This window comes from Copadichromis virginalis, linkage group LG22, assembly GCF_057382275.1.
Source record: "Copadichromis virginalis isolate Kocher_CV1m ecotype Utaka linkage group LG22, C_Virginalis_male_GT1.1, whole genome shotgun sequence".
Lineage (NCBI taxonomy): Eukaryota > Metazoa > Chordata > Actinopteri > Cichliformes > Cichlidae > Copadichromis > Copadichromis virginalis.
In genome coordinates, this window is record NC_140638.1 from 13734537 (window position 1) to 13753975 (window position 19439).

Below are 19439 nucleotides of genomic sequence, written 5' to 3' on the forward strand. Positions count from 1 at the left end.
ATCATCACAGCTGTGATTGCAAACTGAAACATTTACACCCAGAAAAAATACTCAACAGCTACACGTTCACAGGCACGAACGCACTTTGCTCACGCTGATACGACAGTCGCAGACCTGACACGCACAGTGAAAGCTTACCATTCTTTAAATTCTACATACCAGTCATTATAGAAATGTTTCAGTACATTTGTGCTTCCTTCCGAGTTGGGTCCTCTTTACATGTCCATCGTGGAGACGTGATCTCATTTAAATGAAAAGGATGACTGGAAGGGTCATTAAAGCGCAGACCGATTTTCAGCTATAAAACATTGAGACAATCCTGAGGAAGTGAAAGACAAGTAAAATGCTGAGGGGGAAAAAGATAAAATGTCTAAAGTTTAAATGCGGTTTTAATCTTTTTTCAGAAGTTTAATCAGCTTAGTGCAGTTGGAAAGGCTCGCACATGACACTGTGTGTTTGTACCATATTATTTGAGTCATGTTTTGTATAAACTAATTACTGCTTAGGTATGCATGATTCGGTCACTTGATAAGAATGGCCTGATGCTACCACTAAATGCCTTGCTCTGCAAACTGAAATGGGTTTTGTGCTATCGTTAGTACAGTTTTGCCCTTTGTAGGGCAGAATGGCTGTTTTCTGTTCTGTGTGTGTGTGTGTGTGTGTGTGTGTGTGTGTGTGTGTGTGTGTGTGTGTGTGCGCGCGCTTTGTTTTGACATCTGTCTCCAGAGAAGTGGAATCAGGCAGATAAGGGCAGGCTGGGGGAGAAGTGGGAACGGTTTAATGTTTTCCGCTGATGTTTGCATCAGTCGTGAAGATGAAGCGTATATATTTGGAGAGGTGATGGTCACAGTCAAGGGACAAGGTTCTCGGTACTTATTGCGACACACCGCACTGCAGACACAGAAAGTAAGACGGATGCTTTTTTCTTTCCTACTGCATTTCTTTTTTTAAGCTCTTGTGTGAGAAATACATTCACTCTACTTGTTTATTTCGCAGGTCATCATGGAAGCTGCTATCTCAACCCTTGTCACCCAGTTCAAGACATATGCTGGGAAAGACGGATCCTCCAGCACCCTGAGTAAGGATGAGTTCCAACACCTGGTGGCTTCTCAGCTGCCCAACTATGTCAAGGTGCGACTCTTAAGTTGTTCTTCCTCTTTTCCTTGTTATTTGTGTCCCTGAGCAGCCTACACACAGATATTAAAGAAACTGTAACTGTGGCATTGATCTGTTTGGCAAATGCACATTTTTTTCTACTCTGAGCATTCACCCAAACATACATGCACCTTTCTATACTTAAGCACCTTGTATGACATTCACACATGCACACACATTCACACTGCACGCATTGAGGTTAACATATTACCGAAGGATACTTCGACATGCAAGCTGGAGTAACCAGAGATTGAACCATCAACGCTCCGATTGGTAGACGACCCGCGCTACCTCCTGAACCACCACAACCACCCCAGCGTTTGGAGCCGTGTCGCTCTTTGTTGTTCCACTGGTAGGGCTGTATCTCCACTGTTATTTAAGTAGCAAATCAGTTTTTGGCACCAGACATTTTTAAAGATGCTGAGCACTGTGGACAAATATTAAGATTACGCCCTTGGCAGCCAATCAGAAAAATCCTCCCTCATCATGTTGTATCACGTGTACTCTATACAACACGATACACACTTTGCATGTAAAAATTCAACACTTGTGTGTGTAACATATATTACTATAATTTTGCTATCAAATTCTAATACTGTGCATTTTAATTCTACATGCAACGTGTGACTGTACATCATGTGACATAATTCTTTTTTTTTAACTTCACTTAATGTGTTTCTCTGATTCTGATTCTGATAATAACATTTTATACAAAATCACCATCTGCATCATAAGGTAATGTCTGATTTTGTATTTACAGTGGAATTGAAAAATTGTCAATACATTTATTTGATTATAACAAAATTATTAATTGATCAAACCGTGGTCAGCTGATTCTTGTAAGGAGTGTAATCTTGTAATTTGGGATTGTATCGGTGTGAAAGTGGAATGAAATTAATTATAAACTGTACAATATCAAGAAAAACACTTCTGCTGCATATATAATGTAGTAATTTAATGTGTTTTATAGCCCAATGGCCATAGTAACTTACAGGGCTTGAGCTCTTTTCATAGCTGTTTTCCCCATGATCAAGAAACGTTGTGAGTGTGCCTACAAATGCTTTTCGGGTGTTTTTGTTACTTCATTCAACCATTAGGTGGCAGGACAGTGTTTCAAAGTAGATGATACTGCATCTGAGATCATTATATTGTATTGATCCTGAACTGTTCTTTGTGATCACCCTCTGCAGAATGCCAGTGATCCCGCTGTCATCGACCAGCTCATGGGCTCACTGGATGAAAACAACGACGGGGAGCTGACTTTCTCCGAGTTCTGGCAGCTGATCGGAAAACTGGCGAGCAAGCAGGGAGGCTTCAGTCAGTAGAGCTCGTCGCTTTCTGTCAATCGAGACTGAAAGTGAGCTGATTGTGCAACGCCAATCGTCTCAGTTTATGCTTTTGAGTTCAAGACCGTTTGAATTCTTTTGTCACCCTGCTGGTGCCACTCTTCAGTTAACCATTTGTTGAATACAGAAAACTATGAATTAAAGGCTTGATTGTCTTAAACCACCAACAACAACCAGCACTGCCTCCTGTCATTCATTCACTATATTATATGATGTCCAGCCACCCACATTGTATTACAACCCTGATTTAGGGGGCTGTAATCCAGTATGCATTACCACTATTACAACTACACCATCCAGACAATATCTTGTTGCATAGTGCTTTATAATACCTGTACAAAGCTGCTTGTCCAAGCATTAAGCAGGGATGATGTAAAAGCATAGCTTAGCCTTTGCTGTCCATCAGTGTGGCCTCAGTAGTCTGCAAAATCATTCTATTATATTTTGCTTGTGCAGTTTAATTGCAATGTGCCTCTTCAGCTGGCAGTTCTTAGTGTTACGGTCACTTTGTATTAATTCCAATGTCTAGACAGAGTTATGTGTGTTGGCGAGCTCCCCAGCTGTTTTATAGCCTATAGGCCTGTTTTAATTTTGCCAGAGAGACACAAGGAGGTTATGCTAACTGATTTGGAGAACAATGATCTTTAACTGATTAATAAATGTGACCTTTGTATCCAAGTTACACAGATTGAGGTGCCAGTGTGGGAGGAATGATGCAATGAGTCATCAACTCCAAAGTGATAGACAAAATGAAGTTGGAACACACAAATGAATTGTCTGTATGACCAACTCCCTTTGGTTTGAAGTCCAGAGCGTTACCAGATAGCATTAATGTGAAGGCTTCTTTAGAACTTATCAGCACAGAGCGGGGGATATTTAGTAAGAGATAATCTGTGGCATAAATTCAAAATTTCAAAGTCTCAAAAGCTCTTTCGGGGATCTGGAAAGACTGCTTTACCTCTTCAACCATATTTGCCACCCACATTAGCTTTCCTGCAGTATGTTCAGTAGAGTCCTTCGCCTCACCCTCACATTTCCAAAGTGTCAGCAGGAAAAAGAGACAGGCCATTATTTTCAGCCTAATATAAGTTTTATCCTATTCTGTTAGTTTAAAAGAGTTAAAAAGTATTTATTTATTTATTACATTTTTATTTCCGTCAAAGAAAGTGGGTGCGTAAAATTGTGCCAATTTGTGTGTTATTCATTGTTTCAATGTTTACTTGCTATCTGGGAGACGTACAGATGTGTGTCTGTTTTACTTAAGACACATCCTCCCGCAAAATTTTGCAAGATTCTGGGGTATCGCTATGCTTTTTCTTTACTTTTAGTGAGTGAAATACTTTGGGAAACGCCTGAGCTGTGTGCAGATGAAGTAATCCCACCCGCCCTGTCTCCTCGTCCCAGCAGATGAAGCCGCTCCAAGCCACAAGCCTGCCTAGTTGGCGTGAAACTGAACAAATCACACATGACGTGAAACAGCTGGCTCGAGAGCCAAAGATAATTCCAATAAAAACCGAGTATAAGTGTTTTGATACACTTTCACTCCCTTTTCACGAAAGTTGGGGTAGCGCTCTTGCACATTCCCAATTCTCCGCTCTCTCTCTCTTCCAGGTACACGCCCTCTGACTTGTGAAGGGGGAAAAGTTTTAAGGACAGAAAAAAAAACCCTAAATCACGGAAGAGATTCTGCAGTCCTACTAGTTTGGCAAGTTCTCTGGGCGCAAAGCAGCGTAGAAAGGTGGAGAAGAGGGCAGAAACTCAAATTTGCGCACATTTGTATACTTCTCTTGTCCCGCAGGCTGTAAACGGTGAGTTAAAAGGGTATTTTTTGGCTTATTTTAGTGATCTCCTCCGTGTATGCAGCTTATTTGCTCATCGGGTTTTTTTGCCACGTTTCGATAAACTCTCGCAAGAGCCATCCCATGAAATTTGGCCGCTGTCTGACTGCGGGACGGTTTCAATGACTCGACTCTACCGAAGTTTTGAGTTCACGTTGCACTTCCATAAAAAAAAAAGTAAATCATTATAGTTAGTGGCTGTTTTGCTTTCATGTGCGTTTACATTTTAGCTTTTACAAACTGTGTGGGGTTGAAGCATGAGCTCCTTTTCTTGGAAAATATATTTGATATGATTAAGGCAGATGCCGACCATTTTGCCAAATGCCAAATGGTACAAAAAATTAAAGTAACTCTGAGTGACAGTATTGGGCTTTAACGTGACACATCAACCAGGCATCCGGGTCGCGCGTAAAAATGCATTTTTGAGCGATTTTTGGTGCCGGTTTTTACACCTTTGCGCACAATATGCTTTTAATCGAGAGGCCCGTGAAGGCGGCAGTTTGTCTTGCTGAGTGGAGTTTTGTATAGCTGTGTCTGTCACTTGTGACAATTTTATTTGTTTTGGCTTAAACATTTAAAACTAGTCTACTTGTGGTATTTGGGATGAGTCCTGGAAAAAAGCGTCATGCTTGTGGACGATGTGGATTCAACATTGTCTGAGTTTTCTGTATTTGCAAACTTGGAAGAAAGACAATGACTGCGCGCTGTATTTTACAGCCACAACCTAACTTGTTCCTCTCTCAATATTTAATGCCACACTAGCGGTAGTATTGTCATTACTCTGCGCACCTACCGTATCACATTCGCCCGTTTGGAAACGCAATACTCAATCCTCTCTGGGCTCTGGAGGGAAATGGGAAACCTCTGGTTGTAGGCCTGCATATTTAATTATTTGCGCAGTAGTTTTGGGGCCTTTAAGGCAAATAGCGGGGATTAATGTGCCTTCTCTCCCGAGTCCAACAAGGTGAAGCTCTGACGTGGGATATTTGTTTAAAATCGTGCGCGCTTTTAGAAGCTATTCAAGCAATACTGACTTACGGCAGGTCGTAGGTGAACAATGAATGTGAGAAATGAAAGAAATGTCAGGCTGTAAATAGAAGAAATGTATTTTGAGTAGGACGCAGTTAAGGCTCTTGTGCATTCAGGCTGTGGAGGGTGTGTCACCAGCGGAGGAAGAAGTCCCCTAAAGTTCCTAAAAGGCCCGAGTTTGTTTGTTTTAGCATAACAAGAAATTAACAGTCGATTTCTTCATCCATAGCTGGGCAGTTTAAAACTGGTTAAACTAACTTTCCTTGAAAATACTTACGCACACACACACACGCTTGTTTGTAACTTTATTAGGCCACTATTGTTCAGTGACAGCTGTTTTGACGATCAGAGATGTGCTCACTCGCCTGCATGCAAACGTGTGGTTATATTGTGCGCTCTGTTGTGGCACAACAAGGTCAGACAGATACAGAGCAGTAGGTCAGCTGCAAGTGTTAGATTTAAAACACTCTATGGTGTCAAAGCCTGCTGCTAATTAACATATGCTGAAACTAACACTAGCACCATAAACTTCAGGTGGGTGTTGTAAAGTGCACAGACTTTAGTAACTAATGATGTTAATTTTCTGCATGACAGCTTCCTTGTTGAAACAAAGAACAGTTTGTTTCTGTTTTGTACTTTGCGCTGCTACATTTGAATTCTGAAGTTGACATGCAATATGTTTGCCTTAAACATATCTTCTCTCTGCGTTGGGGCAGACTAACTCGGAACTGGCCTGTAAATTCCTGTCTTAAGTGATTTCAACAGGCAGCGATGAATGGAATTTCTGCGAACATGTGTCACCTATTGGCATGTTAAACTTGGGGAAATGCCTGTAGACTATATGAACGAGTTTGTAAAGATCTAAGGTCCTGATAGTCTCTCTGTCAGACTCCAAACATCTGCAAAGGTTTTAATGTATAGGAATTGGCTGCTGATGTGTAATGAAAGAGTGAGAATCCACAGCAGGCCTAATTGTCCCATTTGGTAGCGTGAAAGGGGGTAACAGAGTGAAAACAAGAAAGAGACCGTAGCAGGTAAGAGAGAGGCAAGTACAGCTGGCAAGGTAGCAAAATCAAGACAGAATGAGGGAGAGGGGGAGCGGGAGAGAAGCGCAAACAGGGACTAGGTAATCCCTTAGGTAATCTGAAGCCCAGTCCCCTCAGTAGCTTCAGTAGATCAGATGACCTATCAAAGATCAGAACTTCCATTGTGTGTTACAGCTTGTCTCTCAATCAGACTCCCTCTCACCCTCTCCACTTATCTCACGTCACCATCCCTCCCTTATTGGAACTCAAGGCTCAACACCTGAAACAAAAGGACGCGCATGGAAATGAGGAGATCCTCTGTTTCATTTTCCACTGCATGTGCCTGTTACTGCAACACACTTGAACCACACTGTCTCCATGCAACTTCCCTCAAACAGCACGCAACAGTGATTATAACCATCTAAGTATCTATCTATCTATGATCATTGTTTTTATCTCTCCCTTTTTTAGAGAGAGAGAAGTCATGGAGAGTGCCATTCAGACCATGGTGAAGGTCTTCCTGAAGTCGTCCAAAGGAAGGGAGAGTCTAGGGAAGAAAGAATTCCAAAACCTTGTCTCATCCCAGCTGGGAAACATCCTCACGGTTAGGAAATCTTTGTTGAAATCTCAGAATTGTTGCTTATATTTGGATTATGTAATCATCTTCCACAAAAGCAGACAATGGTGTTGTGTTAGCCCTGGCCAGCCTTAACCTGTCCAGATTTTTGAAATGTTAACTGTGAACAAATGTTGCTGTAATATACAGCCAGTACATGGGAAAAGTGATCCGGTATGATGAAATGACACGGATCAACATTATAATGTAAACGGAGCTACTGATAGAGGGCCATTTACTAATCATGTACGGTGATATGACCAGTAAGAGGTGAGGTAGAGTTACTAATCATCATGATTGTATGTGCCTACTATTCAGGACACAGACAGCAAAGAAGCGATAGACAACATGGGTAAGGGGCTGGATAGCGACCAAGATGGCAAGGTTGGCTTTGAGGAGTTCATGAAGCTAGTCGGCTATGTGGCCTGCTCGCTGAGTGAGCAACGTTCGCTCGCCAAAGAGGAACCTGCACAGAATTCTGCATCTGCACAAGTGGCACAAAGCGTCCCCAACAAGGACGCTCAGAAGCCCAACGCGAACGAGGAAGCGAAGCCCGAGGCGAACGAAGAGGCAAAGCCAGCAGCAAGTGCTGAAGTGAAGGTAGAAGCAAATGCAGACGCAAAGGCAGAAGTAAAGGTAGAAGCAAAGGCAGAGGGGCAGACGCAGCCGGAGGCAGCAAAGGAAGCAGCTGTGTCTGCCACAGCTGCAAAAGCAGGAGAAGCGGCTGTAAAAGCGGAGGAAAACGTGGAGGAAACGGTAAAGGTGGGGGAAACTGCAGACAAGCTCCCCGCTGCTGTGAAGGAAGATGTGGAAAAGAAGACAGAGGAGGCGACCTCATAGGGGACAATTCATCCTTCACAACAAAAAAAGAAAAGAAATCACACTACACACATTCAAAACACTACACAAAGCACAGCCTTATCAATGTTAAAACAAATCGAAAAGCCACTAATGATTTTTTTTTATGTTTCAAACACAGAACTTTGAAATAAAGCAATATTGGGAAAAGTTAAAACACTACAAGACCAGCTCTAAAAAAATAACAAGATATTCCTTTTTATAAGATAATAACTGTCAGTTTATTGCTTTGTACTACTAGTTACCACTATGTTCTTATGTACAGCATGTGCATCCCACTATATAGCACATTTACCTCATTATGATAATATACTATGATAGCATGCAGACGTACGCTATCCCGTGCATGCCGTGTCCCTGTGAAAACCTTGCTGCACACGTGACCAACGCACCACTGCCAACAAGACCTTTAGCTTAAACCCAAACCTGTGCTTCCTGCACAGTTGTGCCATGCAGTCCTTTGGGTCCTTGATAAAACAGAAGTAAATTACATCTTAAAGGAATAGTTTGACATTTTAGGAAATATGCTTTTGAGATTAATAGCCAAAAATTCCTATACATTAGATAGCTTTGATTTGGCTAAAAATAACAACACGAAACATCTGCCAGCATCCCTAAAGATAAGAAATAACATTTTACAACAACTTTTTTGTTTAATAAGTTGTTCGCACCTTTTTAGAACAAAATACATTGATCATATCTGTTATTTAGTGCTAAAAGAGGGTAGCTGTTTTCCTCTTTAACTATAATTGATTTTCCATACAGACCCTAGGGTGCTTTTTTTCCTCTCTTCCGACTCTTTAAAGTGTATTTCTGAATGTGTCAAAGTGTTCCTGCATTAGGTGCATGAAAATCTGACAGTACATTTTTACTAACATTCTCGTGCTATATTTCTGATTGAGCATGACAATAAACAGAAGTGTTTTGCTGATGCTTTGCATTACTTCAGCTTGTCTTAACTGTGGTATTGGCCTCCTTTAAACCTCCTTCTTCTTCTTCTTTCTCTTTCAAGTCTGCTTCACGGGCTCACTGTGCTGCAAAAGTTAACTTCATCTGGTGTCTGCAGCGTATTCTCGTCACTTTTAGTCTGCCATAAATTAGGAACTGGAAGATCAGGTGTGACCTTTGGCTAAATAATTAAGGTTCAGGGTTGGAATCCACACCAAAGGGCCATTAAGTGGCCAAAGGGGAGCCTCATATGAGTGGGCTGGTCACTAGAGGGGCAGGTCAGAAAAGACGCTCTTGTAACCTAAGTTGAAGAGAAGAACATGATAACTAAAAGCCAAGAAGTCAAGCAGCCTTAACAGGTGTCACTTTTTAAAAATTAGTGCCTGTATTATGTGTATTTGAGACAGCAAGTCCTGCCTATTTAACCCTTAGGTGTTGGGCGGTTCATTATCAGGAGTGATCACTGGCAGCACAGGACAGAGGAGGAGTGACTTGACCTCTGTTTTGGAGGCTTTCCTTATAGTTGTTCATCGTCGTGGGTGGGGTTTTTTTTTTTGTTTCTTTGTTTTGTTTTGTTTTGGGGTTGTTGTTTTTTTGCTGGTTTAGGCACCGTTTGTTCATCCCTGTGTGTTTGTCTGTCAGTCACACTCTCATTCTGTTTAAAGACCCCGTTTGACCTGCAACTGGATCCTTGGGCATTAGGCATTGGGAAACTACTGGATTAGGCATTTGATGGGTAACACACCCTGGGACACAAACAATTACATGAAAGTAATCCCGGGCTCCAGTGAACCTGCCTATCAGATGAGGTGGTAGTGTCAAAGGTATCATTGTCAGAGGTTGTGCCTTTTTTTTTTTTTTTTAAGCAAAAAAAAAAAAGAAGAAGAAAAAAAGAATACTGAGCCATCAATGTGTGAGCTTCTGCAAAAGGCTAATAATGAGATGTTGCATGCTTTTGGAAACGTATTACCATTTTATTACCATTATTGTGGCCATTATTTAAGTTCTACATGGCCTCTTTATAATTAACTATTAAGCCTATACATAACTCTTATCTGGACCACTATGGAGATAAACTTGAAAGTGTACTTCTTTGTCACATTATATGCAATTTGTTAATTACAATTTAATGATTTGCAAATTGTTTCATCATCAATAATGCACCCATGAAAACAAAAAGGTTTGTGTTGCAGGCCTGCTGTGTTGCAGGTCTGTGAGACCAGCTGCAAAGTGCTTCAGGCACACACATTTTGGGCAGCGGACCAAATGTGTACCTTATGTACTGTTAGAGCACCTGGCACCGCAAACCGCTCAACAGCAACACGGGCAAGATAAATAAGCCTTGAGTCATGTGACCGCCATGGCTCACTGCGACACTCCCATTGTAAATAACCTCATTTACACACTCTGCTCAGACTTTATACTCACAGTATGCTACGTTTCCCGCCGCAGTTATTATTAACACACTTACTGAACAATCGGGGCTTTTTACACTACGTTATGATTTCTTTTAATAAAATACGTATAATTTTTATACTGCAAATACATTCTGGTACTTCCTATGACTAATAGAACCATGATCTCTTAAATTGCTGTAGTCAGCTTCCTGTTTAACTTGCACTAACAGCAGATGCCGTGTTTTTGAAGTGAGCATACCTGGGTTGCACATCATCTAACAAAGGTAATATTTGAATCTCTGCGATGATGACCTATGAGAGCTGCAGCCTCTTTCAGAGAGCTTAAACTGTTTGCAATGGCAGTGTTATTATTCTGTCCCTTAGTGCAAACCCCACCCAGCTTTAACTCATGTAGATTAAAAACATGCTGGAACTGAGCACAGCAGATTTGCAGTGGGGATTGTTTGCCGTCGTGTTTTCATTGCGACACAATGAATCTCTTTCATTCTGAGATACAGAAGATGAAGATAATAGCATGCGTTAAGAATCTCCAAAGTGATACACGTACGAGTGTACGAACGTGTGAGTCATAATGTTTGTGATTACGGGGCCGTTCCCAGGGAACTGTGCAGGCTTTTATCACTGTGCATTAATGCAGTCCTGCCAAGTACAGCAGTTGGACTTATTCAGGTCCACTGACCTGTACAGTAAACTTTATTATGCTGATTTTTTAACTTCATATGTAACGCTGTATCGTTTTGGATAATTTTATGTAAAGTGTAATGGCTAACATTGAATAAACTGTGACAATAACAAGTTTTTGTAGATTGTTCAATTAAAAATCCTGGTGTTGGTGTTAAGGTTTTTACAAATCAGGATGTAAAATACCTGAAAGTCAGTGACGTAGAAGCTCATCTGACTGATGATGCACCACAACTTACAGGTTAACATAATCTGTGAAGTAAAGAAAGTAAATACATCACTGCATGGGTGTTTTGCACAAGTGTGGCCATGAGATTGAGCACAATTTGGATGAAGATCCATAAAGTACAAGAAGCTGAAATTCTGTTGAATAGTTAAAGGGTAACATGAGCTAAAAATCTATCTATCCTTTTTCTATCATTTAATGGTAGTGGTCAGTAAAAGTATTCTGATACAACCTCAGATGAAAAGCAGCACATGACAGATTACACAGTTTCATCATTTATTCAAAAGAAATTAAGCCAAAATGCAGAATCAGTGAGAAAAACTAAATACACCCTTACTGCTTCCAAAGAAATTAAGAAGGAAAGTGTTGGCAGGAAAGACATGAGCAATGATCTTAAAGAAGCATTTGTTGCTGCCCTTCAATCTCAGAAGGCGGTACTTTGCCATTCCCAAACAGGTTTTTGTCCATCATTCTACTGTGAGAAAGATAGGTGGAAAGACAGTTGTCAATTGTTCCAGGAATGGGCAGCCCAGCAAATTCACCCAAAGGACAGACCATGCAACGCTTAGAGACTCTGCAAAACACCCAAGAGCTGCACTGGAGACTCTACAGGTTTCAGTTAGCATGTTAAATGTTAGAAATTAGAAAAGACTAAAAAAAAGCGTGGTGTTTTGGAAGAGGTTCCAAGAAAAAACTTTTAAAATGAACATTGCAGCAGAGCTTAGATTTGCAAAATTGCATCTGAACAAATCCCAAGGCTTCCGAAACAGCCTTGGACAGACGAGACCAAAATGGAGATGTTTAGCCATGAAGCACACCTCATATCAACTCTCCTGCACGGTGGTGGAGGGGTGATGATTTAGGCTTGTTTGGCAGGTGCAGGACCTGGGCAACTTGCAGTCATTAATTTCACCATGAACATGAACACTAGAGTGAAATGTGAGGCCATCTGTCTGACGGCAAAAGCTTAACCCAAACTGGGTCATTCAACAAGCACAGCAGCAAATCTACAACAGAATGGCTGAAAAGAAAAGAATGAAGATTCTGCAATGGACAGATCAAAGTCCCAACCTCAAACTGATTGAAATGTTGTGGCAGGACCTTAAAAGAGCCGTGTGTAAATGAGTGCTGGCAAACCTCAATGAACTGAAGCAACGCTGACAAGAAGAAAAATTCCTCTGATAAAGTTATAAAGAAAACGAGTGCTTCAAGTTATTGCTGCTAAAGGCAGGTTATATAAGCTAATGAATCATAGGGTGTACTTAATTTTTTACACACTGCCTCTGCATTTTGATTTAGTCTTAAATATATTACAGTGTAATATATCACACGCTGTTCATCTGAGGCTGTTTTTACATAAATTCCTTTTCATGACTGTATGCATATGTGATGAAGAAAGGAGGGGAGCTGAACACCTGCGCAGAGAGAGATAGATGTAAAGGAAACTGAAGTAGTATACGTAGGTGGGTGAAGGAGTTGGGGGTTGGGTGGGGGGGGGTTTTAAGGAGGAGGAGGGAGAGGTACAGGTGATATTTAAGCCACTGGCAAACTCTCTCCCCATCCATCTCCGCCTTGGCTCTGTCCCCTGCACGTCTTCAAAGACAAAGGAGGCCCTCCATCAGTACTCAGGTAAGACGGATAGCTTGGATTTTGGACTTTCTCCTCTGTATCCGATGAAAGTTTCTTTGTAAAGTGTTTTAGCAGCTGCACAGCCGAAGTAAATACTCAAATGCCGTTAGTGCAGAACGGATAGTGGGCACTCAGCAGCAGACTTGGAAAACAAACTGCGTGAGTCAGTTGGTGATTTTTTTTGTCTGGACAAAGCACTGCTGGCTTTCCACTGATGCGCAAGCTTTGAGAGGAGCATGACAGGAAATTTGCACATCAGTGAAATATGGAAACAAGCGAAGCCAGTAGGGATTTGTGGCAGAGCAGCAGAGCACTGGTAGGAAAGATAATATACTGAACATACTGGACATACCAAATCTTTTAGTCTCAGCATGTCTTGTTCCATTAAGCTGATTATCTTCTTTTTTTTAAACTCAAGATATTTAACGCCATGCATCACTCGATACGGATATTGCTTCATCGTTAAGATAACTTCATACATATGCATTATTACTATACTCACTGTGTCACTGATAGCATTTCCATCTCCATGGCTTCCTTTTGTATTGTGCCAGTCAGTGAGACAGTGACCCCTATAGATTTCCCAGTGAGTCAGCTTTGGTGTCCACTGGCCTCATCTTTTGTCTGTGCTGCCTGCAGCTCTGACCTCTCTGGTACAATGCTCTGCAGCATGACGAGAGGCAATAACCGGTGACTGACATTAACATCCCTGTCTCCTTATGTCAGAGATGATAATTAATAAATCATGCACAGGGGAGCATGGCAGACTGATTGTGCCCTTTGGTGTTACGTGTGGTAAGGATTAGCATCAGCACAGCTCTGCACACTGTTTTCCAGTTAATAGGTCCCTGAACTTTAAACTTTGGGCCAAAAGCTGAATGCATCTTGGCAAGAGTGGAATTGAAGTCCCTCATCTGTATGCACTAGTTAGTGTATATGCTGGCAACTCAGGTTACTTGCCCCCTTAGTTTCTAAATGTCGTTACCAGGCAAGTGTTATGTTTCACTTGTGGTTTCCATTTGAATGATAAGACTTGTTACACGATCAGCATATAGAGAGATGTGGTTTACATCGAAACCATTCATTGCTGATGCCGTGGAGTTAATTGGTACATGCATTACCAATTCAGCTTACAACACCGATAACCCAAGGATCAAAGAACAATGAAGCGTGTGCTTTTTTTGTTGTTGTTGTTGTTGTTGTTGTTGTTTTTGGGGTTTGTGTTTTTGGAAAACCCTTCACACTCATGCTTCATTGACAGTGACTTATCTGTGTCTGTGTGTGCACAGTCTCTCCACGAGTCCAGCACAAGAAGCTCCACGATGCCGGACACAATGTGTGTAAGATTGTTCAAAAAAAAGCTTTCCCAAAGCTGTCCTGCATCTTTTCATCCACATCTCTGAAACGTAAAACCTACTAAGGTTGCACACACACACATACAGTGACCTTAGTAGACTCTGCAATGCATGCAGAGCATTATTAAACCCAATGCTTAGAAATAGGGAAAAACCTCTCTGCTTTGCTTTGCTTCCTTCTATCTATCCATCCATCAACTATCACTCTTATGGAGGTGGCTTCACCCTTGACTGCTATGTGACCGCACATGCAGCTAGGGCTGGAGCGGGCATTATGTGGCAGAGTCTGACCTCTTTACTTGAATCCCCCTTCCAGCATGTCCAAGGAGCCCAGTTCCAACCTGGAGAGTGCCATGCAGATGCTCATAAAGACCTTCCACAAGTATTCGGGGAAGGAAGGCGACAAGTACACTCTGAGCCGGGGCGAACTGAAGGAGCTGCTACTAGAGGAGCTGGGGAGTTATTTAGGGGTAATTATGTGGTTTGCACACTAACACACTAATACAGTTTACAAATATGCATGATGCAAGTAAAGATATTGGCTCATCTCCTCAGACGCACAAGAACAAACAAGCCTGTGCAGTTATATATGCCCACAGATGCACGTGCATGACACCTAACACATTCTTAAGCCTGTCTCTCTCTCTGTTCCACACTGACAGAGCTCCAAAGATAATGAAGCAGTTGAGAAGGTGATGAACGACTTGGACGCCAACAACGACGGGGAGGTGGACTTCACCGAGTTCATCATTCTGATGGGCGCCCTCACAGTCGCCTGCAACGACTTCTTCCTGGAGTTCAAAACAGACGACAAACCCAAAGACGGCGAGTCAGCGCAGAAGAAAGATTGAAACACTGCAAAAGAAGGAGGGGGGGTGGGGGGGGGGCGAGAAAAGTGAGATGGAGAGGGCGTAAAAGAACTGTAAATCAGCAGAGGAGATAGAGGACAGAAGTGCAATGGCTTCTCTTTTTTTTAAATCTTATGCAATATGTAAACACTACAGCTACACACGAGGGAAGAGGTCCAGCGCTTTAGTTTATGGTTTCACAGAACACAGAGCATTCAGGAGGAGTAGTGTTTTTCCTTCTGCAACTGTTTCTCATACCACAGCTTATCCGGAGCTAGTTGCACTGTTCTCAGAGCAGTGGCTAGTTTTATATACACGACAGGGTTAATTTCAGCTTCTTCTAACTCAGATTCAGCAGTCACTTAGGTTTAGTAAGGCACGGGAAAGACAGGAAGTTTGGGGATGTTTGAGAATGTCTTGCACGTGAATAACTTGACAACATATATTTAGTCACAGAATAAGTTACAGATTATACCAGATTGTACTCAGTCTTGAAAATATTTATGATTTGTCCCCTCTCTTTTGCTTTTGTAATCTTTTCAAAATATTAAACGTGGCATTTAACCAAATATTAAGCGTGGTGTTTGCAGTGTCACGTACTTGAAAATATAAGCGGACTCTTACAATGCAGAAGTACAAATCTATAATTTGTCACACACGTGTGGCAGCTGGAAGTCGAGTTGAATATCAGCAAACTGTGAGGCTGTGGTTGAGTGTAAGCACTGACATTTTGTGAGTACTGCTTGTCTGTGTGTGTGTGTTTATGCATGTCTGTGTGTATCTGTATATTGGGGATTCCCACAGAGTAAACTGCTCTGGCTCACACATCCTGCCAACAATATCCTGCAAGTCTTGTTCCACTAGATATAAGCTGACCCAGATGTTTGACTTGGAAGTGCAAAGAAAACTTCTTCAAAAGAGGAAGACAGAGGGAGGAGAGAAAGAAAAAGAGCGAGTGTGAGGCAAAATAATGAGTGCTTTTGTGCATATGCCTGTGTGTGTGTGTGTGTGTGTAAATGAAAAGAGGGACAGCAAAGCCAGAGAATGGATCCAATTTATGAAATACATCAGTCAAGTATGTAAGTTGGAAAGTGGTGGTATAATCGCAGAGGAATGCTCAAGCTGCTGTGACTGTGAGCACACTAACTGTCCCTCTCTCACGCACGCACACATAGATCAGTAAATCAACACGTCCTCTTCCACCTCATTGGCTTTTGTAGCTGCTCGTCACTTTTAAAATATGGCTGGAGAGGGAACACAAAGCAGATGAATTACATTAGATCCTCTCCTTTCAAACCACTGAGGGATTTCACTTGGAGGTGTAATTGTGCTTGGACACTGATGAGCTTAACTACCTGCTCTTCTTACCTTCAGCAATATTAAGAAACTGATTCCAGGTCAGCAGTGCGTCAGCGGGCGTGGCTTAAGCGATCCGCTTTCATTCCTCTGCCCTCTGTGTTTTCCAGAGGTGTCCTCTGGTTGGTCGGTTTGAATATTTGAGCTCGAGGTGCGCAGCCCGCAGACAGGTAATGATTTCAAAACAACGCCCGAGGCAAAGCAAACGACCTTTTATGGCTGTTAACGGTCTTGTTTACTGCTTTTCTTGTTTCATTCCAGAGCAATGATTAGTTTCAACGACTTGCAGTGAGGAAAGTAAATAAGAGAAAAGTACAACACACACACGGATCTAGCAGTCAAGGGGGGAAAAAAAATATACAGATCATAACAGTGGACCTAATTCTGCAGAATAAAATTTGTAATTCTAGTAATATTTTCCCTCTATGCTGCACATTTCAAGGCTTGGCTTCCCAGCTGTCTAACTGTCTTAGACTAGAAACTGTTTTTAGTGAAGATCTTCACTGAATTCTTCCTTTTTTGCTTTGAGCAATTGGGTTATTCAGTGTCAGGGAAACTGCCTGTAAATGTTTATAGTCACTTCAAATAAAAAAACTCTAAAACTCCTTCAGCTAGGAAGGGTAGAAAGATAAAGATGTTGAGGGTGAGAGCAACAAGATGCAGGAAAGCCACAATTCACATGTGAAAAACAGGCAAAATCCTGAAATGGAATTTAGTTTGATTTGTTTGTCACCTGAATCTAGTGAAGCAAACTGGTTTGTCAGCTCTGCTTGCCTTTCTGTACAAGTCTGAGATACCAAGTCAAGTCAATCTGCAACACACATGGAGGGCACACGCCATATATTTTACTTGGGTAAAAGTGCCAAAGGTTTAGCTGCTTTGGTGTTAATAAAATTAACACCAAGTGTGCTGGAGTGGCAACAACGACACAACCTTCAAAACAGGCCGCTGACATTTTTTTCCATGCTCGTCTTTTCCGACTGTTTTTCACTTTTTTGCATTTGACTAGGGTCAGAGTCATGAAGTGAAAATCCAAGTCCCCCAACATGGAACATCAATAAGTGCTATTTCCAGAAGGTTTGCTGCATCTCCCACCAAAGTCTCAAGAGGAGGAAGGAGATTCCAGGAGATAGGCAGTTACACTAGGAGAGCTGGACAGGGTTGTAGAAGGTCCTTAATCCATCACCAAGACTGGTATCTGGTCCTTTCTGCAAAGAAGAACAGGATGAGCTACAAAATGACTTCCAACAGGCCACTGGTGTGAATGTCTCTGCTCAAACACTCAGAAACAGACTTTGCCTCAGGCCCGATGTCCTCTAGTGGAGCTGATCGGAATTTGCCATTGAATACCAGAATTGGTGCTTCAACCACTGGCACCCTGTACTTTTCACTGGTGAGAGCAGGTTCGCTATGAGCACATGTGACAGACAGGAAAGGGTCTGCCTATAAGATTGTTCAGCATGACCAGTTTGGTGGTAGGTCAGTGATGGTCTGGGGAGGCATATTCATGGAAAGACACACAGACCTGCCATTAGGTATCAGGATGAAACCCTTGAACACACCGTCAGATACTACACTGGTGCAGTGGGTCCTGGGTTCCTCCTGGTGTACAACAATGCCTCATGTGGGAGAGCATGCAGGCAGTTCTTAAAGGATAAAGGAATTGATACCATTAACTGCCCGCCACATTCACCTAACCTAAATCCACTAGAACAGCTCTGGGACGTTGTGTCTCGGTCCATTCAATTCCACCAGGTTGCACCTCAGACTGTCCAGGAACTTCCCCAGGAAACCATCTGTTCTGTCACTGGTAGCATGCATCATTGTCAGCCATTCATAAAAGCAATAAAATTTCAGCAAAATGTACTAGCCTGCATCATTTTTAATTTGATTTTCCTGGTGTCTTTGAATTCAGGCCTCTGTACGTTGATAATTATCATTTCCATCAAACGACAGGGCATCCTTTCACTCCTAACCCATTATTGAGTCCATGTCACTATAGATATCCAGCATTTTTTTCCTACTGGGATTTGTCTTTTTAAAGTTTTTCTTTAATTTTTTGAGCAGTGTACTACTAAAGTGTAAAAGTCTTAGGAGAAAAGCATGCATCACATAAAAAGTACTTTTCCTAACTCTGCAATTCTGTCTTATATGTATATTGAGAGCAGTCCTGGGTTTGTCCGGTGAATTGTAGGCTTGTAGCTGAGGTTTATCAGCTTTGAATCAGGGTGAGACAGACATGCTGCATGAGTTATGCTTCAGAGCAGTTACTTAATTCTCAGTCAAATGACCTTTTCAACCACACGGGGATGAACAACAGTGCGGAGACATCCTGCAAACAGTGTCTAAGAGCACGCTTGACCTCGTGAGGTGAGCTGATTTAAACTTAAAGACAACAGTCTCTGCATGGCAGGTGCAGCCTGTGTGAGGAGAGGAGACGAGCATTACAAAGCCAGGCCATGTCACTGGCACAGAGCCTGAAGCATCTGATAAGGACCTGCAGGAACACTTCGGTTACCAACAGAGCAGGTCAAGCGACACCCAGATGTCAAGCCACCCTGTCCATCAGGCAGTGAATCCTGAAGCGATCATGTCAGGCTGTCATGCAAGCCTGAGAGGGGCTCAACGATTGCATGACAGCCCTGACGGCACTGATGTGAGAGCAAACTAAAATTAGTCATTCGAGTATACAGTAGCATAGGTGGCTCCAGGTCTATATCATTTGACGATTCATTCTTTTCCAGGTGTATCTCCCTCCCTCTTGGGTAGAATTTGAGAAGGCCTGCTTTCCTCCGCTTCATGAAATCCATCTTGATAGAAGACCGCAGGGAGACCTTATGGGTGCAGCACATTGCCAGAAAGAAGTCAGCAAGCAAGTGGATTACATTGATAAAGAGCAGGCTTTGTTAGTGAAAAGGGCATTACCTCAACTTCTGAAGTGCTTTTTGTTTCTTTTAATTGAACTTCAGGAATTTTTTATGCTTTTGCATGACCATTTAAATTACAATTCTTACTCATAAAAATTCTGAAATAATCTTTAAAAGTGTAATACAAACCACCAACTTGACCACGCACACACAAAGAGCACTTTAGAGTTAAAGCTAAGAAGAT

At 42.0% G+C, this 19439-nt stretch overlaps 3 protein-coding genes across 4 annotated transcripts; all 3 read left to right on the forward strand.

The window, feature by feature from the left end:
- Window positions 1-765: 765 nt before the first annotated feature.
- Window positions 766-2677, forward strand: s100a11 (S100 calcium binding protein A11). Its single transcript, XM_085446580.1, has 3 exons — window positions 766-906; window positions 997-1131; window positions 2346-2677. Exons 1-3 carry the CDS (start codon window positions 781-783, stop codon window positions 2478-2480), a joined length of 396 nt encoding a protein of 131 aa, XP_085302706.1. The 5' UTR covers window positions 766-780; the 3' UTR covers window positions 2481-2677.
- A 1485-nt stretch (window positions 2678-4162) lies between these two features.
- s100u (S100 calcium binding protein U) lies at window positions 4163-11028 on the forward strand. The gene is made up of 3 exons (XM_085446279.1): window positions 4163-4309; window positions 6865-6997; window positions 7328-11028. The coding sequence occupies exons 2-3, from the start codon at window positions 6878-6880 to the stop codon at window positions 7847-7849; spliced, it is 642 nt and encodes a 213-aa protein (XP_085302405.1). The 5' UTR covers window positions 4163-4309; window positions 6865-6877; the 3' UTR covers window positions 7850-11028.
- Window positions 11029-12661: 1633 nt separating this feature from the next.
- On the forward strand, window positions 12662-14994 carry s100s (S100 calcium binding protein S). 2 transcript variants are annotated; one of them, XM_085445872.1, is made up of 4 exons: window positions 12662-12769; window positions 14059-14105; window positions 14441-14594; window positions 14787-14994. In XM_085445872.1, exons 2-4 carry the CDS (start codon window positions 14092-14094, stop codon window positions 14973-14975), a joined length of 357 nt encoding a protein of 118 aa, XP_085301998.1. In that variant the 5' UTR covers window positions 12662-12769; window positions 14059-14091; the 3' UTR covers window positions 14976-14994. The 2 variants fall into 2 exon arrangements, with proteins under 2 accessions (XP_085301998.1, XP_085301997.1); XM_085445871.1 differs by having other exon boundaries at window positions 12662-14105.
- The last annotated feature ends 4445 nt before the right edge of the window (window positions 14995-19439 follow it).

Bases quoted from the DNA above. Each gene is read 5' to 3' on its own strand.
- s100a11 (XM_085446580.1), top strand. From the start codon at position 781: ATGTTTTCCGCTGATGTTTGCATCAGTCGTGAAGATGAAGCGTATATA. The intron at 907-996 runs GTAAGACGGATG...TTTATTTCGCAG, and splicing joins CCGCACTGCAGACACAGAAA to GTCATCATGGAAGCTGCTAT. The intron at 1,132-2,345 runs GTGCGACTCTTA...CACCCTCTGCAG, and splicing joins AGCTGCCCAACTATGTCAAG to AATGCCAGTGATCCCGCTGT.
- s100u (XM_085446279.1), top strand. From the start codon at position 6,878: ATGGAGAGTGCCATTCAGACCATGGTGAAGGTCTTCCTGAAGTCGTCC. The intron at 6,998-7,327 runs GTTAGGAAATCT...CCTACTATTCAG, and splicing joins AGCTGGGAAACATCCTCACG to GACACAGACAGCAAAGAAGC.
- s100s (XM_085445871.1), top strand. From the start codon at position 13,933: ATGAAGCGTGTGCTTTTTTTGTTGTTGTTGTTGTTGTTGTTGTTGTTT. The intron at 14,106-14,440 runs GTGTGTAAGATT...TCCCCCTTCCAG, and splicing joins TCCACGATGCCGGACACAAT to CATGTCCAAGGAGCCCAGTT. The intron at 14,595-14,786 runs GTAATTATGTGG...CCACACTGACAG, and splicing joins AGCTGGGGAGTTATTTAGGG to AGCTCCAAAGATAATGAAGC.